We start from the raw sequence: 27596 nt of genomic DNA on the forward strand, positions 1-27596 counted from the left end.
ACAAGCCACTTCCTTTGCTGGAATGCATTTTTCCACCCTCTACGTGGGAAGTTCTTACCACTTTTTTCAAGACCAAAGTAAACACGTCCCCTCAGTGAAGGCTTTCCCAGCCTCCCCAGGCAACTAACTGCTCCTTCCTTTGGGCTCTCCCAGTTTGTTTATGTCCCTTTTAAGGTACAAGGCATACTAAATTGTAATTTATATGCTTTCCTATCTATATTTTCAACTATTCCCAACTTTTAAGGGGAAAAAAAAAAGAGATTGTGCCTATTTTTGAATTCCTACCATACATACATATATATTCAATTTATTCAGTTTTCATAAACATATGAATAAACAAGTCATAGAAGAGTCAAAGAATTAAACAGTTTAATGTGCCTATAATTTATGGTAACATTTATAAAGAAATTTATTTCTCTCTGGAACTACTGAGAGATTCCTGATAGACCGAAACTTCTGACAGACTAAAGCCTCGGACCATTCTGCGTCGAGATGAAAAGTAAACAAACAAAATCAGGTTCTCATGAACTTATTATAATCTTGAGAGTGGTGAAGTAAATTTTATGCTATTTATCTTCACCATGACATCAGAGATCAAGGACTTTAGGTTAACGTATCCACGTAAAGAATCTGTTGTAACAACCATAATTGAATCAGCAAATAAACTTTCCTATTCACCGTGTGTTCTCTCTGCCTAGAAATCCTAAGTACATACAAGCCAGGTGTCCTTGTTAGGTGACTCACATACCAACGCAGATTTCAATTTCTTTTATTCCGTTAAAAATTAAGACAAAACACTCCACAGCCGAGGGACTCTTTGGCCAAACACCTAAGGTGACATCTCAGGACTCTTCATCAGGTATGAACATGGCAAAGGTGACTACCTGAATTTTTAGCAGGGCATGGCTGGCAGGGCTCTCCAAAACCATAGTCTGGATTGGCACAGCAGCACTCAGACTTGGTCACCGCGCCGGGGAAAGGACGGACACATACTCCTTTCTTGATTCCCCCATAGCATGTACTGCGCATGTGAGTATCTAAAGGAGACAGAGGAACAGTGGTTTGAGATAGTGCCAGAGATGACGGGATTTCAAAACGAAAGGCTTTTGTAACCTAAGTGGCCGCTGGGTGGGAAGCTTCTGCCTTTTCTTTTTCTTTGTATCTTTAGCATCTCACAATGTTTGAAAAAATCAACAAATGTTTATTGAGAGAGGGAAAGAATAAATGCATACCAGCATCCATTCATGTGCTACGCCAGCATCAATTGTCCCACTTACCCTCACAGGCCTGTCGCTGAACCAGGTGCACCTGCACAATTACAAACAAGACCCGGAGCTCTCATCACTGACTACACTGTACTCAGAATATCACATTTCTGTTTCAGAAGATCTGTGAACTGTGAAGTGCAATATAGTTAAACCACCTTGAGACGACACTGCTGGGTCATGAAATGTCTTACTTCAAATTTCTGAGTTAGGAGGAGGCCTTTCTTTATTACTCCCAGTTTACTGTTGTCACTAAGTTTTAATCTCAGACTCCCAATAAATCCAGTTATAAAAATAATAACTACCACTATGTGTCCGTGGCGTTGTGCTTAGTGCTTTACAGACACGATCTCACTGAACATTCAGGTCAACAACTCCACAGGATAGTGATCATTACCCACATTTTGTAGATGAGGAATGTGGGGTTCGGGGGGATTACACAGGATGCCCAACGGCCTAGACTGTCCACTGCCTGAGCTGAGATTCAGACTCAGGCTCATGTGACCTCCAAAGCTCTTCTTCTTTATACCGTGTCCTGTTACATCTGAAAGAAGCATATCCTGCCTAGTTACCTCGTTCTAAATTCTCATAAAACATGCTACAACTTTATGAGACAGTAAACGGTGAAGTACAAAAACACTCAGATCATCATAGAGGCCAGAGAAGCGGTATCGTTTTTAAGCAGTGTATTGATATGGTAATTCCATCAAAGAGAGAATTGTTATTATAAATATCTATAATTATTCACAACTTATTGGAAATAATTTTTATCTACTTGTTATGCAAAGCGAGTTACCTCCTGCCTTCTGATGTGGTGATGTTTCTCATTAAAACAATGATGCATGGCTGCGTTAAACCATGAGCTGTGTGTGTGCTCAAACGGAAGCAGGCTATGAGATTCACCACACCCGCCCTGTGCACAGGACGCGCTGTCCCCTTCTGCGGCTGCCGTGGCCGCGTTTGGCAGAGTCGGCCGCGAATTACACACGAATGCAGGACGCGGCATGATGACGAACACGCACAGGAACAACACAGTTCATGATTTCCAGTAAGAGTTTAGTGAGTTCTTAGGGTGGCATCACTTACCTCAGAAGGCATCATAGAATGGTCAAGTTATTTCTGTTTTCTCATTGAGAACATAAGCCAGGCACAATTTTTAAAAGCAAGCCGATAAACAGCCTAAGGTACACACTTCTACCTCTAATGAAGTCAATTTTTCCCTTCTTAAAGAGCCCAGACGGGAACGCTGGCTTGTATCTCTTCAGTGTAGCCAAGCCACGGTTCACGGGGGACAGAGGGACCAGCAGCACCATCAGAACGTGCTCACATGAGTGTTCTGATCGGAAGCGGACCTGACTGCGAAGCTGTACCTTTTCCATATGTTATTAAATTTCTCCGTATCTTTTCTTTCTTAAAAATTGGAACTTTAAAGGGTTTTCTCAGGTAGTTGGTAAAGTATGTATAGACACAAAATGCTAATTTTCTTTTATTCTTCTTTCTTTAGTATACGTTTCCCTATAGCTTAAAGCAAGCAACTCTAAGACTATGCTCTAGGTGTGATGTCACTGTTCTGATTTAACAACCATAATAATTGCAATAGCTGACTAATTGGGCATGTGTTACATGCCAGCCACCATTTAAGCTTTACACAGATACATCTAGTATTAACTTATTTAGTTCTCAGAAACAACTAATGAAGAAAGGAGGCACAGAGAGGTAGTGTATCTTGCCGAAAGCCACAGAGCTAGTAAACAGCAGAACCAGGGTAAAGAAAAAAAAATACCCTTTCCCCTGACAGAACTGTCAAGCGATGCTCATAAAGGTGGTGAAATGTTCTCAAGCCAATGTAACAAGACGTTAAAAAGGAAATCTAAGCTGAAATCCCATGGTGTGAAATATCATATAACACGATGAATTTTGAGACTTCAACCTGAAGGAAGCAGAGATGGAAAATGAGTTGCCAAGTCCTCAAACCCTTCCCAATACTGAGGGTACAATTTAGAGAGTGACAATTAAGAGAAGAGTTTTTGAGGGGGATTTTTTTTTTTTTTTTTTTCTGGCAAGAGGCAGATTACGAGTTGCATGTACTTCCATCCTCACCCCTGGTGGAGAGGGAAGAGCTCTGCAGGGAGCAACTGAAGAGCTTTGTGCCCAGCTCTGTCAGGGACAGCTAGCAGGCAAAGGACAGTGGCTGCTATTCCTAACTGTAGAATCCAGGGAGGGAGGTGAGATCAACCTCTATGCACTTGGCTCACAGGGCAAAGGATGGAGTGTCCTATGGACTGGATGTGGACCACATTAACAGGAGGTTCTAAAACAAGCATGTGGAGGGGTGAGGACACACCATTAGAGTCTGTCTGACATGGACTGCAGAAAGACCACGAGTGGCCACTAGTGTCGGCATCTCAGGAAGGGCAGACCAGTGCCCTTGAAGTACTCATGAAATCACCCATGAGGAAGAAGCTGGCTTTAAACATCTGTGAAGCCCAGAGGTCTTGAAGCCACCCTAGGACAGCATCAATGTGTCCTCCTCCTCACATTTCCTCCTGCACTTTGACCCTGGTGGAGTCAGAAATGTCTTGCTTTAGAAGGTCTGAGCTTGGGAGGGAAATCATAAATTCAAATCAAGTTCAGAATGTTAACTATTATCTGATCCTGGGCATTCTAATTTCTAACTTCAGATTATTTTTATCATCTAAAGTAGTCATATAATTGTTTTGCTATCTAAAAATAGTAAGGTCACAGGGTGGCCATAGTTTTTGTCCTTACTTGTTGGATAAACTGCTCTTGTTGAATAAATCTAAAGATACATTTTAAAAGGATGGGAGAGACCAAAATACAGTTGCCTCTTGTTCATACCCGGCCTGTGAGTCTTGCTTCTTCAACAGACTAGTTACTTTTCTGAAAATAAAAACCCACACCTCAGTACCTAGGGAAACAAAAACAAACAAACAAACAAAATCTAAAATTTTAAGTGCTAACTCTCGTAATAATTCATAGTAGAGATTCATTTCTAACTTCAACAATTAATGCATCTCAAAAGCATCTTGAAAGGCAGAAGACATGAAGAAAGCACACCAAGTACACTACAGAAACAGCAGTCTATAATTTACACACAGAACAAACGGTGTTTTTATTTTAAAAAATGTAAGTGATCACAACTGTGAAAAACTGGAGAGGGCTTCCCAACAGTTTCTAATGACTTTTCTGTATGAGGATAAGAGAATGAATATTTGTGTTTGAACACCTAATTTCTAATGATTACTAGTACGCTGGTTGCTTTAAAGAAAAATCATTTCTCCCTCCAAAACTGGTTTTGTACTCATCACAGATTTCAGCAGAATCATTTAGATAAAGGAAAAAAGCAACTGCAAATATTTTAGCTCTCCAAGTAGGAAGGAGCTCCGTTCCTTTAGCTGCTGTATTTGAAATATCCCTGAACGAAGTGCTGACAATCCTGTAAGCTGAAATAAATCCTAGACTGAACAGAGTGGATGAACTTAAGTGGACAGATTATTTCCATCTGCTGTTGTTTCTTTTTTTTTTTTAACCTTCAGAATCCAAATGTTTTGATTCCCATAGGTAAGAATAACCAATTATGTCTAAGAAAGAATTTCATTTCTCTCAAAAATACTTTTAAACCAGTGAGTATGTCTGCCTTTTACTGTATGAACTGAGAAATAAATGGTGCACAATAGGTAATTCACCCTAGAAGTTTTACGAAAGCACTTTTCAGAGAAAACATGGCATTTAATGTATTTTTACAACTAACTCTCACTCTGCTGTTGATAACACTAGGGTGCATTGGTTGGGTTTTGAAATGCCAGTGGTATTTTTTTTTTCTACCTCTTTAAAAGATGCCTGGCAACTCAAATGCATCCAAGAGGAATTCTGAATGGTTTCAAATAAAATATATACTCTCATACTTTTCCCTTGTTTCTACCATTAGCCACGCAGTGATGAGGAACAACTATGAGAAACATTTCTAGCTTTTGATATAAATCCGAGAACTGTAGTGTAAGTTATTTACATTTAAAATTTTGTTTGGGTAAAAACAAGAGTTTCTTTAAACATAACTACAATCTCCATTTCATGTATTATCAGTTATCAATGACAAAATAAAAACCCATTGTATTTAGAGACTTGGTTATCTAACAATATGAAGCAAGCTGGTTAAAGGACAATTTTTTTCTCCTCTAGCATTTCTGACTTGCATCTCATCAAAGCCATCTGAAGGGAGTTAACTGGGCCCTCTGCCCAGTTAAAAACCACTTCATTGAGAGATAATTCACATACACGAATTCATCCATTTAAAGTGTATAATTCAATAGTTTTTGGCATATTCATAGTTACACAATCATCACTACAGTTGACTTTAGAACATCTCATCACCTTGAAAATGCCTTTATCGATCACCCCCTGCTCTTGCCACCTTCACCCTTTCTGCTCTAAGCAACCACTCGTCAGCTTTGCCTCCACAGATTTGCCTTCTACAAACACTTCACATGGAATTGCATACTATGTGGTCTTGTATGTGTGGTTTCTTTCACTTAGCATAATGTCTTCGAGTCCATCCATGTGTTCGTATGTATCAGTGCTTCATTCCTTTTTATGACTGAATATTGTTCCATTGTATAGATATATCTTTATCCATTTTTCAAAGATCATTTGGACACTGGGGCCACTACAGAATGCTTCACTTACCGACACACACACGTCCGTCCACACCCACCGCCAGGCCCGGGGGGCAGTCACAGCGGAAGGACCCTTCATTGTTGATGCAGTGTCCATTCATGCAGATTCCTGGGGTCTGGCACTCATCGACATCTGCCCGGAGGGGAACACAAGCCCAACCGTTACTGGGTACATTTAACTTTATTAGAGTTCACCTGTTGCCAACACTCTAGATTAGCAACATGTTGTTTTCAGTTTTAGTAATTTGCAGAACACAGAGATGTGTCAACAAATCTTATACCTAAATGCAACTCTTTTAAATACATTTTCAGAAGACTGAGGGAAAAGTTGCCTCATTTTTGTAATTAACTTTTATTTACACACACATAAAATTGTAACAAAGATCGATGGTGTTTAATATTAATTTGATTTATTCATAATAACAAAATAATTTGGGACATCTCTTGTAATTTTTAAACTGCTTGAATTTATCAAATGTAACCCAATATTAAATGGCTTCCCCCTAAAATGAAACAGACTTCAAAACTCAGAGCTGCCAAATCATGAGCATTTCAAAATTTATGGATTACAACATTTGTAATAAAAGATTAATAAAAATTTCAATAAGGCAGAAACTGGTGAGAGTTAGGTCATCTTTATATGTGTACTTAAGTTTCTTAAGAAATGTTGAAAAAGTTACATGCTGTAATGTAATGCTACACACTGGAACATAACGCTAATCTCATACCCTGTGATTAATCTGAGTCCATTAACCTTGAGATGACATCCCTGTCAAAAGTTCAATCATTCAGCAAAACCACAATATTTCCATTTAATACTGTACTTTTTTTTTTTAATTCAGAAATATGAGAATCTATCTTGATTTTTCTCTCTCTGCTTCCCTGTAATTTCAGTGTAACGGTTATGAGTGTTATTTGGTCTTCAGATAAATTTGTGCAGTTGAAGGCAGAAAGTATTCATGGAGCTAATTTTGTCTAAAAGGAGAAACTGGGGGAAAAAAACTTTAATTTCTAAGTAGTAATTGAAAAATTTGTTCCATCTTACTAAATTTCAGTTGTGAGTATAAACATACTATAGTCTTTATTTCCAAGAGTCACATATTTTGCTCACTAAGGTTATCACTGAAGCTTGAGCTTCAAAATGGCTTTATAAACAAAATGATAAGACTATTCACATTATTTCTTCACAAAATCAGTGTAAGATTTTTTTAGATAATGATATAGTAACAAATGATCTGTGGATTAGCTTCTGGAAAATATACAATAAAAACCAGTAATGAATGACAGTGGAAAATCTAGTACTGAGAAAACAAGATTTTTTCTTTCTCTTTTTTATTTAGGCAAGGAGTAGGGAGAAATTATTTCTACATTGTCTCTTCCAGACTTGCTGGAACTAATCTGTCATTCCCTTAATTTTTCCTATACCATTATTATTTTTTGCAAAGATGTTACTGTTCCATAGGCCACAATGGGTGTTTTTCTAGGAAGCATTAGACACCTACCGTACTGAATTAGCAAGAGATGTGAATAATATGAAATCCACATGAAGAAACCTAAGTAATTCTTGCATAATTCATTCAAATAAAAAAGATGGTTTCAATCATGGTTACTTTCCTATCTCAAAGCCATACATACCAGTACAGTAACGCCCATTTGGAGCCAAGACAAATCCTGGTTTGCAGATGCACTTGAAGCTGCCATCTTCATTAATGCACATCCCATTCAAACACATGTTGGTAGTTGTACATTCATCATGGTCTGCAGAAGGAGAGAGAGTGACTTACATCTCTGGCGAGGAACCCAGTTCCCTCTCTATAAACAATTGACAGTCATATCCTATTGCATAAATGAGTCGTATGCTTATGGATTTTTTTCTTACGAATGCCAACTGATTGAGAGCAAATAGCATGGAGAACATGAGGGAGCTTTGGTGTAAGGGACATAAGGGAAAAGAATTAAGGAAATTTTGTGCTTAGTCGCCATTAAAATCATGTGAGTAGTGGTTTATTTTGATTACCAAAAAAGTTAATATGATTTCAGGGAATGTTTCTTTTGTGGGATAGAATAAAGCAATGACAAACTTCACTGCAGGTGGAATGATCTGGACTTTCACTAGTGGGTGAAATATGAGTCGTTGTGCAAACAGAATATTTCTGTGGAGTAGTGGTATTTACTACACTGCTAGACACCACCACAACCACAAATTTAGAGATTTGATTATCACACACGTCAAACATTTTTATGCCTCCCCAGATTGGGGGGGGGTGGACTTTTTCTATCTTGTCAGTGTCATAAATCCAACATCCAAAATACAGTAGGTGCTAATAATTACAAAGAACAACCGCTACTAAAAATTAAACATGTGTCACACAGGAAATTTTCAGATGCAGTAAATTGTTCATCTGTTATGACATTTACAAAAAAAATCTGTCCCTTCACTTTAATAGTCTTATGCTAAAAGCATTTATATTTTACCTAAGTCATCTGAACAACTCTCAAATATGTGTTGTGTGAGCTTTCCTGGAAATAGTATATATGGTTCTAAATAGAAATGTATATCCTTTAAAAATCTTCTGCAAGGGGGTAGGCAATTCCCATACCAACACAGTTTTTTCCATCTGTAGTTAATTCAAAGCCGGCATTGCAAATGCACTGGAAACTTCCATCTGTGTTCACACATCGACCATTTTTACAAAGAACCCCATTCTGGATGCATTCATCGATATCTGGGAAAATTAAGAATGGCCAAACATTATTCTTTAAAAAATCTACAGATAAAGACAGTAAGGCAATAAATGTAATTTTAAATACCCAGTTTATTTTTACATGTAAAATTCAAGATGATGTTCCTTATTTAGCAAAATTTCCATCTCTCACCAGCTTTTCTTCTTGGATAGGTAGGTATAAACAACTTTACAGCCCCAACTTATAGTAGCTGAAGACGAAAAGAAAGAAAAATGAAATGGGGTGTGCAGAGAATGTACGAGGGTGGGCACCGCAGCTGGAATTACTGGTGCAGCTGTTTTCGACACAGTGGCTTAAAAGTCAGACCAAGGAGTTGAGTAAAAGTAAAGTAACTACAGAATATCTGGGTTAAGAGCAACATGATAAAAAAAACTGCTGGAGGGAAATGATTCAAGTAAGTGCCAGTGGATGAACAGGAAACGAGAAGGAAGACAAGCAGAGTCATCTGCTGAAAGAATTCCGAGATGAATCAGCAGTGAGGCAGAGGGTTTGGACGATGATGGGGGGCGTCGCAATGAAGCTGTGAATAAAGTGCAGGCATGATTTGGTGTCGGACTACGTGTGAGGTTCAGAGAAAACAGTAGTTGAAAATGACAATAAATCTCAAGCCCCGTTAATCAGAGAGCAGTAATGCTACTGATGTTACGTGGAGAAACGAAGCTGTGATCTAGGGGAGGAAGAGAAACTGGATTTTTTGTGAAGCCAGATACCACGTTGCCTGTGTTGTATGTGCAAAAAGGGTTTATGTTTGAAGCGAGTGCTTTGAGGGTAGCATGAAGTAAATCTGTAATTATGTAACAGCACTTATTTCATTTCATGTCTTATTTTAATAAGTTCACTTTTAACCTCAACAGCCTGGGTCACCATATTTCATGGAACATTTTCATATGTGAAAGCAAACTGCCTTACCAATGCATGCTTGCTTGGTAGGAGTCCTCTGGAATCCAGCATGACATTTACAATAATAGGATCCAGGTGTGTTAACACAATCTCCATTAGTGCAGGGATTTGATGTGCATTCATCGACATCTGTGAGTAGCAAAAGAAACCATTACAGACTTCACTCCGTTTCTAGAAATGTTTGTTTAAAGAACGTTTAGGTGTCCCCAGTTTGAGAGAAGGCCAGTCAGTGGTAATAGCCTAAAGAGCAGAAAATTTATAAACGAATAAAAATTCCTTTCTCCAACTACAGAGCCAATCTGGAGATTCACAAAAATAACCGCCTGCTGGAGAGTACAAAGGCATTTGCTTTAATCAAGAAATAATGATTTTTCAATTTGACTAATGCACAATGATTAAAAGCATGCGCTCTACAAAGACACAGCCGTGCGTTCCAATAGGCTATAAAATGCTTATTATCTACAGTAATCTGGGCAAGCTAATAGCCTCTCTAAGGCATAGTACAGAGTGAGAAGATTGTTTAAAGATTTTAAGACATTATATTACATGTTGTCAATTTTACTAGCTTTGAAAAAGACTCATAAATTAAGGAATTTTTGTCAATTATTTTTTGTGGACTCAACTATACATGTAACTATGCATCAAGGCTTGGATAGTATTTTGAAGTATAAAAACATAGAGTGGGGTTAAAAATGGGAATTAATTAAAACAAAGCCCATTATATTCAGTAGCTTCTGGTTTCTTCAGGATCTTAAGGCTGGCACAGGGATTTTTTTGTATAAAAGTTAGTTTTTTGCAAATACTAGTTCTGATGCTAAGTGTGAGAAACATCACTGCTTCTCCTTCAAGTTCCCTCAGGCTTGATTAAACACAAAGCTGTCAAAGAATTCAAGGACCACACAACCAAATGACAGACTGAACAGGGGTGTGATTAGTCAAGCCCCGGAGAAGTCATCTTTGTCAGTGTTAGAAAAAGTTTAACTCATCTTCTTCCAGCAACGTGCACTAAATACTATTTTGCATGCCGGCACATTAAAAACCTGGCTGACTGGTTAAAGCACAGCAACTCGCCATTTCATGCACATGTAGAAGCCATTAACATATACAGTTTCAGCTAAATTGGAAAGCACAATAAAATCAGTTCACAGGTTTACCATTTTAATAAACAGATTACTCCTTTCAACAGATGTTTCTTAAAAGAGGAACTGTACTCTACCAAACTCACCAACGTCATTTATATAAGCATTCAGACTGAATGCAATTAAACCCTCTCTGGTAAAGGAGGAAAAAAAAAATCTTGGAGCAAATAAAATAAGAACAACAAAGAAAAACAGTATTAAATGCTTTTTTCAACTCATACAAAGATGCCTTCAAGCCTATTAAGACTCACATTTAAGCTTTTGGTTGATAACATCAATTCTACTGAGCCAAAGGAATGAAGCAAAATGAGAAAAGAGAATTCAGAGTGTTAGCAAGCGTATCAAGCACAGCTAATGGTCTGCCCAGAAAGACACAGCACCTTCAGTACACAGTGGTGAAGATCTCTTAAGATTCTCTGTGTGTGCATAATATTGAAATGCAACAATTAAAACTGTATCATAGATGCATCTCTCTAGAAGCCTTATTGTGCAGCTCTGTTCTAGTGAAGAGCATGAGAGACCATGCACCCAAACCCCCATTTAGGTAAACTTTCTGGGAAGCAGGGTCACGTTTCCAGACCTCTTCCTCCCGTTGAGAACCTGTCTCCAAGGCCCCTCATTGCTGTGACAGCTCTGCCAGTTATGCTGCCATTACAGCCGGGATTCATTTCTGTTTCTTTAGCCCCTTAGGGACCTCACCAAGGTTCTGGTACCCAGAGAAGACATAGTGGTTCACTTACTTACTTCTTCATTGAAAGTGAAAACAAGCACCCAAAAAAACTAGGAGTGACTTCAAAATTCCATATGATTTTCAAATCCCATTTGTTGCTTTTTATTTGTTTTCCCGAGCTATTTTTAAGATTTTTAAGTTTTAGACTGATCACAAATGACCACTGCCACATTCTGAAATGTGTCTTTCATGACTTTCTTTCACCCTGAGTCTCATAGCCTAGTACCTCTGAGTGACCACCTTTGTTTTGCCTCGTACAGAGGAACAAGATTTAAATATTGCAGTCTGTGCATGTGGATTCCTTCCTATATTTCCACTGGGGACTGAATATTTTTAAGCAAAATTCACAGGATTTTAAACTCCTAAAATAAGTGAAGTAATTGAGAAATGTTGATTATCAAAATGGTTAAATTCTCAAATACTATTAGGGTACGAAATATTTACCCTTGCAAAGTATCTTATATTCCAACTTAGAAAACAATCTGCAAGAGCTGTAAGATTAGCTGAGGCCCAACAGAAATGAATTATTTCTTACTATTCTAAAATAGAATGATTTGGGTTGAGTTAAAAAACATTGCTAACAGCAGTTTGACTTATACAGACACTGAAAGAATCACAGAATTTCATTTTAGAGTAGAATTATCAGGAAAACGAGAAAAAAATACGATGAATAAATATAACTATTTTCAGGTCTCAGCAGTAATGCTCTTAATAGCAAAATGGACCTAATTCCATTTTTCTTGTCTTTGAATCTTTGCTACCGTTTTACTGCCTGTCAAGTTGTAGTGTTTTATCAGGTCTCTAACAGAAGTTCCCAAACAGCAATGGCAGTTTGTTATTCCTCAAAACACGGGTACTATTAAAATAGTTACCACCCTTACCACCCTGTCTTGCACTCCAGTAATTTAAAACATCAGTAATTTATCTCCTAACTTCTTCTGACATCTCACTTCGTTGTTTATAAACTCAAACTCAAACTGATTAGAGGTTGCCACTAGAAAGAGTATAGGATTAAAAATATGACAAATTATTTTCTGAAAATATGCCCCAGTACTAATTATCGTCCCTGTGAATTATAACAGAAAAATAACTCCATCTAGGTTTTCACTCTGCAGAGCTGGTGATGAGATCAATCTAAAATGGAACCATTTGTAACAATGTTTGGAACGCTCTGTAACAAATGCAGAAGTCTGAGATTTATATTAACATATTAAATGTGCAGATATGCATCCTCAACGCCTACATTAGACAGAGTTTACTAAAATGGTGGTAGTAGCCCTTCTCACCTGGGTTCCAGGAAAAATTAGGACCCATTATCTTAAGACATCCACTGTATGTGATTAACTCATCTCTTGTGCATCTCGAGTGGTACTAACCATGCATCACCCTTGAGAGAACTGAGAAGACAGTCACCACTGAAGTCACTTTCTGCAGGACTTAGTTCTCCTGAGGAACCTGGTTGAGGAAGCTGGGCTGGCAGCCTGACTATAGAAAGAAATTTTGATCCTTAAAGATAGTTCTTTATGTCAATGGTTCACCAACACACTCTGCCAGAGCACAGGTGTTTCACTAGCTAGAATAAAGTGCACCTGGGTGACAGTATGAACTAAATGGAGGTTTGGGCTAATTTACAAAAAATATTAAACTTTTGGCCTTTTACTTGTTGGTTGATGAACCATGCAGTGACACATCTATGGAAAATACTAACAGCAAAACAAAAATAGTCAATAAAATTTCAGTTTGACAGATTCTAATTGCTTACGTATGCGCAAGAGGGGATATTTTCTATATTGTATACTTGGAATCATATTTTCTGGTGGTAAAATCATTTTTAAGTCATGTAAGAATAAATATCTGAGCATGTCCTGGTGTTCCAAAAACGTCTACCTGGTCTATCACTTAAATAAGCATCAAGCAGCATCTGCTAAGCCAGGACTGATGCAAACAGTCATTCACTGCACAATGCTAGGCTGTGCTATTTATTTAGATGATGTGAATGGTACCCTCTACAGTTGTGCAATTCAAAACCTGTGCGTACGCAGGGATCCTGGGCTACGCCTTATTTAATCATTCTGATCTTGTATCTCTGTACAGTTCAGAATGATTGGTTTTTCCAAAACATCATTTTTGGCTCCCATTTTTTTAATAACCATAGTGTATTTAGACATATTCAATTCCACTTGGGAAAACTGTGATACTAACTCTGTTCCTGGCCTCTCAACTATTTTCTAACAGAAGACTTGAACCCAAATCTGTTATTTAGGGTTATGCTAATTATATGAAACATACACATGATCATTGGCTAATAAGATGAATAAATCAAAGAGTAACCTTAAAACGGTTCAATCCCCAATGTCCTTAAAACTACTCTGAAAAGATCATAAAAACTCTCTTTGTTACCAAATAAAATAGTGTTTTACCCTCATTGTATTTGATTTTTTTGCCACACTTAACACTCATTTTCTCTTGAAAGTATACCCTTTCACGACTTCGTGGACATAATAGTTCCTAGATTATTTTGCCATTTTCCCAGCATTATTACTAAGTTTTCTTTATGGGCCTATGTTGCTGATCCACAGGGTTCCGGCTGTACTACAGCTATCTTTTCACTCTTCCTGTTGTTCAGCCTGGCTGACAACAGTCACACTCCTGGTTCTAATAACCACCTATGGGTTACTGATCCCTAAAGCTGTAACTCTAGTCCTGAACACTTCTCTTAGCATTAGATCTCTATAATTTAATATCTGAGATACCTGAAACTCAACATTCCCAAAAGAGACTCATCAATTACTTCCTCCCAATCTCCACCTTCTTCTGCATGTTAATAACACCACTATCTAACCAGTATTGCTCAGCTAAGGAATAAAAAAAGGAGAGGCAGAGATGGAAACCATAGGACCAGAAAGGGAAGGGGATTCTTGAAGTGGCCCAGCTGAGCAGTAGGTTAAGCACAAGAGAGAAAGCTTGGAAATTAGCTTTACTTCCAAAGACTTAAAAAAAAATCATATCCAGTCCAATTTGTTCCTGCACTCTAAAAGCTATTTAAAAACTAAGGAGAATAAAAGAATCATAAGCTTACCTATGCAATCCCCATTTGCATCCTGCTTATAACCCATGTTGCATTCACATCGGTAGCTAGAAACAGTAGGTATGCAGCGTCCATTTAAACAGAGATTAGCATGGTGCTTACAGATATCTATTGTCTGGTTCAGAATAGCTATGGAAAATTAAAGCACAAATGATATTTCATCATTACAACATGTATTACTTTTCTTAAAGCTGATATTTAAGAGAATATTTAATAGTACATTAATGAGGTGTATATATCAAAAGGGTACATTATTCTATATTCTGTTAAAACTCTAATATTGAGAATCTAAAAGACATATGGTTGTAACCTGTATTTCTTAAGTTATACATCTGAAAACTCTGCCCATAATGATGCCTTTTTTAAAATTTCAGGAATGTTCTACTGTACATTTGAATGCTTTCCATTTCCTTTTTTGTAACTGTGCTGAATATTCAGATATAGTGAATAGGCAATATGCCAAAAAGAATAAACATAACACTGTAGGACATCATTAAATATTATTAGCAAGAGCAGTTATTTTAAAAAGAATGAACTTAAATGTCAAGCACACCAATGCCAATTCTGGCTTGAAGCCCACAGTTCTCAATTTCCTAAGTTATTCAACAAAAAAGGGCGAAGAAAAGAAAGATATTTCACTACAATATTTGTACAGGCACAGAGCAAGACTTATTCAGTTTATCTCACTTGAGAAATGGCTCTGGAAAATAACTCAAGGGGTGTATGATCAGGGCAGCTGCAAACGGCCAAATGAAATACACTGGAACCCAGAAACGTGCACTTTAATGGCGTCATCTAGACTTGGAGTATCACCATGCTCCCGTCTCTATTTTCAACGAGAACCTGGGTCACTCATTCTTTTTCTCCAATTTAGAAAGTTTATGGAACATAAAAATAAAACTTTCCTAAGATTTTGTATTACTACATTATGTTTTAGACCTTGAAATAGATTTCTATACACATGAACGTGCGCACGCACACACACACACACACACACACACACATTTTTGGAAAAAAAAGTTAGATAATATAATATTATTTAAGGCAGAAAACTAGAGAGTCTACACAAAAAGTGAACACTCACTTAGCCCAGTGATGATGGGCCCCTGTCCTCCAGCTCCTACACCAGCTCCCCCAACGCCAGGAGAAAAGCCATTGCCTCCAGGAATGGGGATGAAGCCTGTCCCTCCTGGGCCATAGCCATTGCCATTGCCACTTGGGGCAAAGCCATTCCCCCCAGTGCCTCCAGGTCTGGAACCAGCACTCCCTGGAATGCCTCCTATTGGAAGTCCGTCCATGCAAAGCCTGCGATATTCCTCTAAAAGAAAAAAAAGTTCAGTTAAACACAAATGGATGGACTTCTGCATAATAAAAGCAATATGCGTATTGTAATGATCATTTTGGGTTATCTCTACAACATGATATAAATAAGTTATTATCCTGATAAACATTTTCAATGCTAACAGTAGCAGGAAAAGATACAGATGATTCAGAAAAAATTAAAACCTATGTGCCATATTTTAACTGAGTTGCATAACCAAAGAATTGTCCATATTTATTTTTTGACTTTATGTCCCTAAAAGCAACTCATAAAATTCCAGATGTAACTGTAAATGCAAGAAATTTACTTGAATGGATGAAAATTAACCTTTAAGTAATTCATTCTGTATATTTGGTTTTACTTAAATCTTCATCAGTATTGTACCTACACATTTTTCCTATCTTTTTTTCTTCTCTTTAAGGGATTAATATGGCTTCAGAATATTTTTTCTCTAATATGGACTTTAACAGAAGACAGTACTGAGTAAGCTTTTAAATCTGCTCCTTATTTGTCCACATATAAAAGCTGAGGGAAAAGAAGCAAAAATGTAGTGACTGCCTTATTTTCTTAACTGTTCTCAGAATTATGGCACGATCTAAGAAGAAATGAAATGTATTTAACTCAAGTACTTGTTTGAGTATTAATATTACTATCAAATATTATTAGTGGAACAATGAGTTTCCAAAATTATATACTATTCATTAACTCTGTTTTAAAAAAATTTTTACTACTCAATTTTCATACTTTATGGCTTAGATATTTAGAAAGAATCTGCCCTAATTTTTTTCTCCATAATAATACATATAGATACATATCTTTACAAGCTTATTTCAAAAAGTTTAATTATTTTTCATAATATTTATAATAAAATATGAAGACAATAATAACACATTATCAATATATCTTTATGTGATAAATGTTAATTGTACTTTACTATTTATATTGCATTAGCAAGAGGAACTACTTCTCATTCATCTTCATTTCCTGTTATAGCCTCACTTATAGGGCAGTTAACATAGCACAGTGAATGAGAGGTCTCCTCCTACTCCTGTATTCTCAATTTTCAAGGTCATTAGAAAAGAGAGGAAGTGTCTTCAAGGACTGAGCCACTATAAGCTGAGGGTACTTCTGAAATCAAATATACATGAAGACCAAACTTTGTTACTTAAAGATATTCAAGCTCTCAAATGGAAGATTAGGAGGTTGTAAAACTGAACAGAAATACTGACATTCCAGTATATTTCAATAATTATATTTCAATAATTGTGAAAATACTGGCTTAAAATCAAGTCATGATCAGTTTTTTAGGATTTTTTTTCTAATATTAACAATTGGATGTAATAAAAACTGGTCCGAAAAAACAATCCCACTGCAAAACCCACAAAAACACCCGAGTTATTCTGAAGACACTAACAGGATGCAAATATGACTTGTCTTTAAGGAGAAGACCAAAGCACATAATTGTTACTAATTTTCCTAATACTGTCTGTCTGAGCAGACTAGTAGCCAGCAGCTCACCAGAGCCTCTGACGGGACAGGCTTCAGGAATGGTTCCAATGCCCCAGCAGCGGCCGGGCTCACAGCAGCATTGCATTTTTGTCATTCTGCCAGGAAGCTCTTGTGCACAGCGACCATTCACCAGGCCCGAGAAACATGTGCCTGTTCTCTGATCTGAACATGTGAAAATAAAACAGAAGACATGACAGATTATCTTGAGTTCTTACATCAATTATTTCACATGTTAGACGAGACTAAGTGAAATGAATTATTTTACTTAGTTTCTATTATATCTACTTAGACTTTTAATTTCTAGTAGACATATTCATTCCTTTACTCATGGCCTGAGCATACATTCACTGAGCACGTATGCCATGCCATACCCCAGGCATTCAAAAATGAAAGACGTGAAGCAGATATGAGCCCACACCGCAGTGAGAAGCCACACCCAGACAGATCAGGAGCTCGAAGGGAAGTGCCCACCCAATCTCAGCCTGGACGAGTCAATCCCCAGCTGACCCCCAGATGTGTACTGTGGTTTGCTACTGAGATTTTGTGCTTATTTGTTACACAGTAATATCCAATCAATGCCGGTGCTATTTTAGAAAGGCTGAACAGAACAGCTCCTTTGAGACAGTGACATCTGAGCAGAGACTTTAATAAGGGTGAGAGCAAAAGCCACACAGTCATCTGAAAGAAGAGCAGTTCAAGAGAAAGAAGGAGATGAGCCTGACATGTGTGAAAAACAAGGAAGCCATGTGACTAGAGAAGAGCGTGACCAAGTGGGAGTGGGAGGCTACGTATGAGCTCAGAGAGGTGCTGAAGGCAAAAGCTTGTCTAGCCCCACAGACTGTGAGGGAAGGACTTTTGGATTTTATTTGGAGGGTCAAAAAATTGTGAGTCTAGTTCCACTAAATATTATTCAACTTTTATCAAGAGGCTTCAAAGAAGTTTTGTCTGTGGCCACAAGAAGAAAGATAACATCACAACAATCAGGAGCTGCGTGTCACCAATGCAGATAAAACTATTAACTAAAGTAATGCCATTAACAGGTAAAGCCTCAATATTTTGCACTAGGTATTGAGTTTAAAATAAATATGTTATTTCCTCAAATGGCCGTAGTATACCTCAGGTTGCTTCAACACTACTGTCAAATGAATGAATTGGCCTTAATGTAAGAATCAGAACAACTTCCATCTCCCAAAAGAAACCAGTATGCCCGAAAACGAAGCACTAAATCTGAGGCATGTACGCATACTTACAGGCACTGCAGACAGTTCATAAACGTCACAAGTTGGACTTGGACAGGCTGTCACTGGGAGTAATTTCACAGATAGGTTTCTAGTCCCAAAAATTATCCAGGAAAATGGTTTTTAGAATATGCATTCCAGGAACCCAAAGTATCAAATTCCCAAATTTACTTGATTGCTACACTCTTCAAGAATAGGATGTAAACTAAGATAAGAAAGTCGAAACTATTTGCAGTAATCGCTGTTACAAAACATAGTGCTTACAAGATAGGTGGAAAGTATTTATCTCTTCAAGGCTCTTTAAGGAAGCTGTATTATAAGATTTGGGGGTGGGGAGTGGGGAGAGAAGAATCATGGCCTCGAGTCAGGATACCTAGGTATACAACAAATATTATTAACTGATTCTGCAACTGTGTCTAACTCTTCCTCTTCATGGAACAGGGTTGATGGGAGAAATAAATAAAACAATATATATTCTGTTTCCGGCCAAATGGAGTTTTAGCTACCCTGAGTGTCCCTACCAAATAAGTCACCCTGGATAAAACATGAAAAACTATTTTAAAAGATACATCATCCAGCTAGCATGAAAGAAAAAAGAAAAAGAGTCTCAAAATGAAGTGAGAACAGGAGTTTTAGGAGGTAAGTGCACAGCTAGGTTTCAGCTTCAGGGCTTCTGCAGAACTCCAGGCTTTGACTTTCAACTCTAACAGTTTCACAGGGGCCAGAGCCTAAGAGATAAAAGCCCAGATTCACTGTTCCAAAATAAAATGTAATGGGAAACCCCCTCATAAAGTAGGGGCCCCAAACTGCTATATCTTTGTTTTATGGCTAATGTAGAGGAAGACAGCTAAGAGATTTGCCTGTTTCTACCTTGGTTCTGGGTAGAGTAAATAAAAAAGATTCTTCCCAAGAATTTGAAACCACAAGCTCTTCCTCACACAGACAGCTTTGATGCCAAAATATTGGGTTTGTGTTCAGACAAACTTCAAAGGAAGAATATAACATAAAGAGGTCTCCAGGTAGAGACATTCCAAGTTACTCGCAAAAACCAATACCACCGAGGACTTAATAATGTAGTTCTCAAAGAACTCCCAAGATAAAGCTCCAGAAAAAAGAAATATCTCACAGTAAATTAACTAACTGAATAAGTAAGTAAATAAACAACACACAAAGAAGCAAGGCTCGATGAACAAAAGCTAGCTGAACAAACAGCAGACTCCAGACACTGGAATGGCCAAACCAGCTCTGAAAATCACTAATGGTTTTAAATTAACAATAACTGGTCAACTGTTAGTAACTAAATTATATTGAATCTTTTTAAGGTAATTAAAAGTTTTAAAATGCGAACAGGGAAAATAAGCCCACAAACAGTGAAAGAACAGACTTCAAGGAATTCAATGAAAATTACATAAGTGAAAATAATCATAACTTAAATAAAATGCTTAGTGACTATATTAAACAGTGTATTGCACATGGACGAAAAGATAATTACCAAGCTGGAAGATACAGCTGAATAAATTATTTCAGTGTAGTTCAGAGAGTCAAAGAGAGAGAAAATGTTAAAATAAGGTTAAGAAATATGGAGGTGAGTGTGAAAAAGGAATTTACATCTAATAAGAGTACTAGAAAGTGTAATAAGCAGACAGTTGGGGGAGAGCCAACAGTCAACAGATACTAGCTTGCAAGGCAACCTCAGATCTAGGAAGTCTAATAAATTCAAAGTAGGGAAAATGAAAAAGATATCCACAGCCTAGCACATCACTGTGAAACTGAAGAACAATTAAGAAAAGGTAAAGATCTTAAAAACAGCTAAAAAGAAAAGACAGATTACCTGATAAGAAATGGTATTTAAGCCAAGCACTGACTTCTCAATAGTGCCAGAGGATGCTGGAACACAATGAAATAGTATCTTCTGTATACTGTGATAAAATAACTATCCACCTACAATTCTGTACCCCAAGAAACAATCTTTCCAGAGGGGAATTAAGATCATTTGCAGGAAAACACAGAGAGAATTTTCTATCCAAAGGTTTTTGCTAAAGGAAATTTTAGAAGAGGTGTTTTAGGAACAAAAGAAAATGATTCCAATTGGAAGTTTTGAAAAGTATGGAGGAATAAAGAGGGAAAACATTGTTAGATACATGGACAAGCACTAAAATATCAAACAGTAATAATAATAATTAGTTTGTTGCAAACAGGGAGTGGCACACAGCTAGATTTTTTAAAGTTGGGAAAGGGCTATCAAGTGTAACCATTCTAATATTCTTTTATTGTTTAAAGATTTGGGTAAAAGTACAGATTAATTTTAGGCTTTAAGTTACATAAGCATCTTAAAGCAGGCAGGATAAGCACTAAAACAACAAAAGTAAAGCATGTAAATTTTAAACAACAGAGGAAAAAGAATGAGGTCTAGGGAAGGAGGGAAACCTGAATAAATCCAAAAGAAAGCAAGAAAGAGAAAAAATAATGGAAAAAAAAAGATAAATAGAAAGCAAAGAAGAAGATAACAGAAATAAAAATAAATATATCAGTTACTGTAATAAATACAAATGAATTTAACGAGATTATGCCTCCCAAAATTTAGATTTAGGCTGTTTAAAAGAGACACATTTAAAACAAAAAATAGCACAAAGACTGATAGGAAAAATATCTAACTGGCATATATTTAAAACCTCCTCTCTAATTCAGAAAATATAATGTAAAATAATATGAGATAAAATGGGCAAGAAAAAATATTTAGAAGTAGACCAAAAACAAAATGAAAAAAAAAAAAAACTTTAGACAGTCAATACACACTGAAAAACAAAAGCTTAATTCACCAGGAAAATATAATTCTTTTAAACATTTATCACCTTATAACATAGCAGCAAAATACATAAAATAAAAACTTAAAGAACCACATGGAAAAATTGAGAAATCTACTAACAGTGGAACATTTATACACTTTCAGTAACTGATAGATAAGCAGACAAAATTTAGTAGCTCTAGAGAAACTTTGAACAGTAGGGTCAACAAGTTTGATCCAATGGATGTATTTATCAAACAATTAGAGAAAACACAACTTTTTCAAGCCCACACAGAAGATTTGCAAACTAGCGAAACCCCTTACACTTCTAAACAACTCATGGATCAAATACAACACATCAGAAATAAGGTAACATGAATCAAAATGAGTAGAGACTCATTAGGAATCCGTTCAGGTCCCGGACTCTGGGAGTGTGCAGTGATACCGTGCGGGGACCACAAATCTGCATTCATCCTGAACACTGCAGTGCAAATGAAAAACACCTCCTATTAAGTAGGCACTACTATGATTCCCACTTACTGAGATTCCATGGTGATAAATGAAACACAAAATCATTCAAAATTACTACTAAATATCCAGTAGTTTTTTCATTATATATTTTCTCAAAAAAAATGAGTGACCATCACGCAAGGATCTGAAGACATTTTTGACGTTTAAAGAGGGGTCTTCAGATTCAGTAAACATACATAACTGCTGTTCTACACAGTTTGGAAACCTCTAGACAGCCCTATAAGATGGATTTGAGAAAACCGTGTCGTTCGTTATTGAGAGGGTAGAGGGGCAGAAAGAGAGGATTGGAAAGTAAATCATAACCTTTTTTTTCATAAATTCTACAACCAGTCTCTCCTAATAACACGGAGGAGACAAGCAATCTACTTCCAATCTTTTGCATCAAAAACTTACCATGGTGAGATACAGACACAGTGTGGTGTGATGTCTCACAGTTAAGATCTCTTTAAAAATATATTTCAAAAGCAAACCAGTGGCTAGGAGTTAGGTTCTTCCCTTTGCGTATCTGAAACTGCACGGTCCTTAGAAAGTACTGAGTTGGAAATGTGCTATATGAAGAATAAAAAGGGGCGCCCTATGGAACTAAGAGTTGTCTAGGCACACCACCCCTTGAAGCAGGGGATTGTTAGGGGCAAAGTAGGTGAAGAGTATTTATTACACCATTAGGAAAAATCCTTTTAATGCCTGGTATATGTTTAACGGTAGGACTGATAGGTCCTAAGTAATGAAAACATGTCTATTTCTCTAATAATCCCCTATCACCCTCACTACACTCCCAGAACAAGGTTTACATGAAGTCTTATTTAAAGCCATACTGGGAAAGAGGAAGCAATTCATCTCCTCTGATTAAAATATAAATCTATCTTGAAACAAAATAATGGCACTCTTATCGGAGTTTGTTTCATGGCTTGACATCTAGTCTAAACTTGATTTAAGAGAACTAATGGTTAATTATACAATGTGATGAAAACTTGGTAAAAGTCAGAGGGTTGTACCTTGAAAATATATGTCTCCCGTTGAGTGAGCTTTGCTCATTAAAAATGGAGGGGTCAGCCAGGAAACACCAACGAGGTTAGCTCAGGTCAGAAGACCAGGGATAGCAGGTGCTCAGCAAATAGCAACCAGCCTCCATCCCGATACCAGAGCCCTGCACCTGCCTCTTTGTGGGTCTGGGACCAACCTGGGTTCCATTTGATGAATTCTGCAGATTCTTGCTATTCCGAAAATACTTTCAGGTTGCTTTCATGTTTCCATTATAAAAGACTAACTAGAACCAGGAACAATGAAAGAAAGAGAACCAATGTGGCTCCTAGGTTCACTTCCTTTAAAATAGTGAAGTTTTTCTTCCTTATTGTCTAACCTTCTCTTTCTAGGACATTTTTCTTAATTAAAACTACTATCCCTGTTCTATCAGTCACCTTTTATATGATTTTGAGGTTAAAACTAAAAGAATATTCAATCTATTGTTTCATCCCTGTCTCCTCTTCCCCCTTTAGTTAAACATTCTTAGGAGTTCTGAGTTATCCTTCAAGCATGTGTTGCAAATACACACACACATACACACACACACACACACACACATGAAATCAACGCCCGCCACACACAGTGGTGCATAAGAACAGCATATCCCAACCATCACTCTGTATCACTATCTGAAGATCTTCCTCATTTCCTTTAAACAGTTTTCCCCTACTGATTTTTGTCTCTGTCCCACTCAGAAATTCTGCTCTCACTGTCCTCGGGATCAACCAGAAACTCCTTAGCACGACTGTTAAGAGCCTTAACAATATAATCGAAATCTTAATCCATCTTTCCTGTTTTCTCTCCAACTACTTTCGTACTCAGCTCTCTTTTCCAGACAAGCTCTTCTCATCATCGCCTGAGCCCAGTCACTTTCAGCATCTGTAGTGCTGCTCACGCCTTTCTCCTCGCTCAGCACAGCCTTAGTCCTTTGTTTAGCTCTCACTCACCTTTTAAGGTCTTCATCAGGGCTCGCTTCCTTGAGAATTTTAACTGTAACAATCAGGCCTTTCTCCTAGACTTAGAGCATCTATTGGCTAAGAAATTATTTAGCAAATGAATTACCTACTGCCTCAAACTTTTGCTTATGTTACAATTTTTCCCAATATGTTTTCAGGTTTTGTTTTCTCAAGAACATCCCATAGCGATACTGTGCACTGAAACTTTTGTGAAACTCAAGGAAATGCACTAGGATGCTGTGGCAACAGCATACTACCCTAAGGATGTCTAAGTGCCATCTCTTATCTTCTGAATGTCGCTTGCTGCCGACTGGCACTTCTGTGCAAAACTGGCACTTCCTCGCCCCCCACTTAGGGTCCCAGCTAGTTCTGCATATACAACAGTAGCAGGTACCTTAACTTGCAGACAGAATTTGCTCCCTGCTGCTTGTCAATTCTTTATGGACTTATTGTTGACTGCCAGTCACTCTTCTCAACCACACCGCAATGTAGAAATTAGGTACTAATAATGCCATGGGCTTTACAATGACATTGACTTACAAAATGATATAAGGGTCATTAAGTTGTGCTATTAAAAATGCTTCTGAGAAGAAAAATTATTAGGTGTGGCTCAACTATTTTCAGAACTGACATATGTCAGTACTCTTTGTTAAAAAAAGGAAGCTAGCTGTTTCCTGGATATTAAAAAAAAAAAACTTGATGAAAAACACCAGATAAAATTAAACTAAGAATTTGAGTTTTATATTTAGTATAATATAAAATGGGAAAACTATCCTATTGTATAATTAAATGCCTGGCTAAACTCTCCTGCCATATGAAATTATTTTTCTACACATAAAAGAAAAAGGCAGTTTACCGATGTTTTATATGCTGTGTAGACTCAGGATGTTTTCATTAACTAGAATAAGGAATTAGGGCAGCATTCAGCATATGTCACTCTCAGAATAAAAGCTACAGATAGCATGCAGTTTCCTACTCAAAGAAAAAGTTTTGAGCTCATCCAGCTCATCACTGCTAGCATATATGTGGTTCCAAAATAAGCAGCATGGAAATATCTATGACATAGATAAAACAATCATAAATAAATTCAATCTAAGAAAATACAGACTCAGATTTTTAAAAATCAAAATCCAAGATGTCTTACATATTAAAACGCTAGACCTATTTTTTTTCTATGTGGAAAACACATACTTAACCCAAATGAAACATAGTTTTTCGAAAAAAATTTAAGCTGCTTACTTAATTTTAACATTTGTTTTGTCATTTTGGAACACCATTCTCCCGTCCTTAGGGACTTTCTTCTGTTGCTGGGTCAGAATATTGATACTGAAGTGATGGGGGTCTCAATCTTAGCACATGACTGACTGTGCCTCCTCTCTCTGGAGCTCAAGCAGGCTCTCTCATCTTCTGAGCACTGGGGACCAAAACTCAGTGCGTCACATCATGCCCAGCAGGATGCCCAAGGATGCACAGCAGTCATTAACCAGTGTGAAATTCTTACATTCAGTATCATCTCACTCGTTCATTTATGGTTGTCTGTTCATTCAGAAAAAGATTTACTGATCCCACACCTCTACTGAAGGGACTATATAAGACACAGGGGACAGAAAGCTGCATAAGGCAGGACCTAATGGTGCTCACAGTCTGGCCAGCGAGTAAAGCACAAGTACTTGTGACCCTGTGATAAACCCGGAAATGAAGGAAATAAAAAAATACCACAGGAAGGGCTGATTGATTTTGCCCAGGAAGAAAATGTGGGTTAAGGAGGGATGGCTCTAAAGGAAAAGTGATATCTAAATGGCGACTCAAAGGATGAGTTGGGTTTTAATGAGCACTGAAGGGGGAAATCAAGACGCTTCAGGCAGAGGAAATACTGTGGGCAGCGTACTCATGTATGGAAATGAGAGAAATGCGAGTGTGAGGTGGTGAGCAGTTAGAGATGGGTCCTGAGTACAAGCTGGTACTAAAGGGCTTTGAAAGTCCAGGTAAAGGCTCTGAACTTCATATAAAGAGGCAAAAATGTAAAGACAGTTTATCACGATTTTAATGGTAAACTAAATATCTGACACTGAAAAAAAACAAACTCTGTAAATCACTGGGGATCTTGATTACCTGAATATGATGAAGAATAAGCCTCCTTTTCAATGCAAAAAAAAAAATGGACACATTTTGTTTGACTAAAAAAAAAATTTAGAAATTTAAGAAATCAGAGAGAAAGAAATAGCTTAGAAATCTGACATAAAATGCTAACATTGTTAGGGCAAATTCTGCCTTCTGTCTAGTTTGTAGTGTTGGACAATTCATTCTCAAAGGCCTTCAATGACTCCATATTGCCTACCAAACAAAACACATACATCTTCTTTGGTATTTTCAGAACTTCACAGTTATAAATTCACTTATTTCTCCAGCCACATTTCCTTTAGCCATATTCTAAAGTGTAAGTTTCCTGAAGCCAGGATCTACGGCATCCAATGATGTTCAGTGATGACTCCCAAACTGATCCTTCTCTTACAGAGTTGAGTTCATGCCTGGTTCAAGCTGATGGCTGCCTGAATGTGTGTGTGTGTGTGTGTGTGTGTGTGTGTGTGTGTGTGTAGGCACATTCTTCTCCTATACAGTTTAAGAAAATTAAGCCAAGTGTAGGCAGTTCTACTCAATTTCAATTCTCATAGCTGTTACTATGCTACATGAATCAGACTTACCATGCAGTGAGCCAACTGGCAACACTGACCCTAAAAAGAGTTAATTTGCTCCGTTTTATGGACATTTCTATAACGCTTCACCTAGTGTAAAACAGAATTCTGATTCATTTATAAAGGACAAACAACTGTCAATTCAAATCTCGTAATTCCACAATGGAAAAGGGAGGCTCCAAAAGGACATCTTACTTTTCAAAGCAGACTGCAGCACGGAGGCAGTGAGCCACTCATGCTGGAGACCTTGATATCTGGGAACAGGGTCTCTGCCCCCTTAGAGAAGGTAAGGAGACAATGTGGTACATAGTAACACAAATGCAGAGACCTAGATTCAAGTCCTGGCTCCATTTATCCGCCCTGCAACACTGTGTAAGCCACTTAACCTCTCTTAACCTCAATTCCTTCATCTGTAAATCTGAATAATTATGCCTGCCACACAGGGCTATTATGAGGATTACATCCTCAGTCTCCTATACCCTCCTCCTCTCCCTAATAATAGCAATAGTAGTAATAAGGAATATTTCATTAAACATTTACTAGAAGAAACTGAAATATAGAGGTCAATAGCTTGCCCAAGGCTCCCCGCTATGCAATAATGAGGTAAGGTGGCTGTCCAGTGCCTTACACATGGCATGTGTTTCATAAACGGTAGCTGTTAACTTGGCTTCCGCTACCACCATTCCTTCTTTGACTGCCATTGCTAGTTGACTACAACTATTTCTGATGACAACACAGTACTCTGAAGGCAAGATCTCCATCTCTCACATTCACTGTTGGGTGGCCACAGCATAGCGCCTGGCATGTCAACACATTTTATGCCCAAGTGAATCCAGGCCTTCTTACCGGTGGCCTTGGATTTCTAGCTTTCATCCTTAATTCTCTGTTATTTCCATCTCAACCCAGGTCACTTACCATCACTTGGATACAGAAAGTCCCTGGCAGTCAGCTGCTCACACACCCTCCCAGTGGGCATGGG

The 27596-nt window shown here is 37.6% G+C and overlaps 1 protein-coding gene across 1 annotated transcript in view; it reads right to left on the reverse strand.

The window, feature by feature from the left end:
* Positions 1-27596, reverse strand: part of FBN2 (fibrillin 2) — a 206194-nt gene that overhangs the window by 82870 nt on the left and 95728 nt on the right. Inside the window, exons 9-16 of the mRNA XM_010981038.3 lie at positions 17401-17553; positions 15646-15879; positions 14553-14690; positions 9614-9733; positions 8560-8685; positions 7595-7717; positions 5970-6092; positions 885-1037 (exon numbers count right to left, since the gene is read on the reverse strand). Coding sequence (XP_010979340.2) covers positions 885-1037; positions 5970-6092; positions 7595-7717; positions 8560-8685; positions 9614-9733; positions 14553-14690; positions 15646-15879; positions 17401-17553 — 1170 coding nt within the window. The remainder of the gene's footprint in view (positions 1-884; positions 1038-5969; positions 6093-7594; positions 7718-8559; positions 8686-9613; positions 9734-14552; positions 14691-15645; positions 15880-17400; positions 17554-27596) is intronic.

This window comes from Camelus dromedarius, chromosome 3, assembly GCF_036321535.1.
Source record: "Camelus dromedarius isolate mCamDro1 chromosome 3, mCamDro1.pat, whole genome shotgun sequence".
Lineage (NCBI taxonomy): Eukaryota > Metazoa > Chordata > Mammalia > Artiodactyla > Camelidae > Camelus > Camelus dromedarius.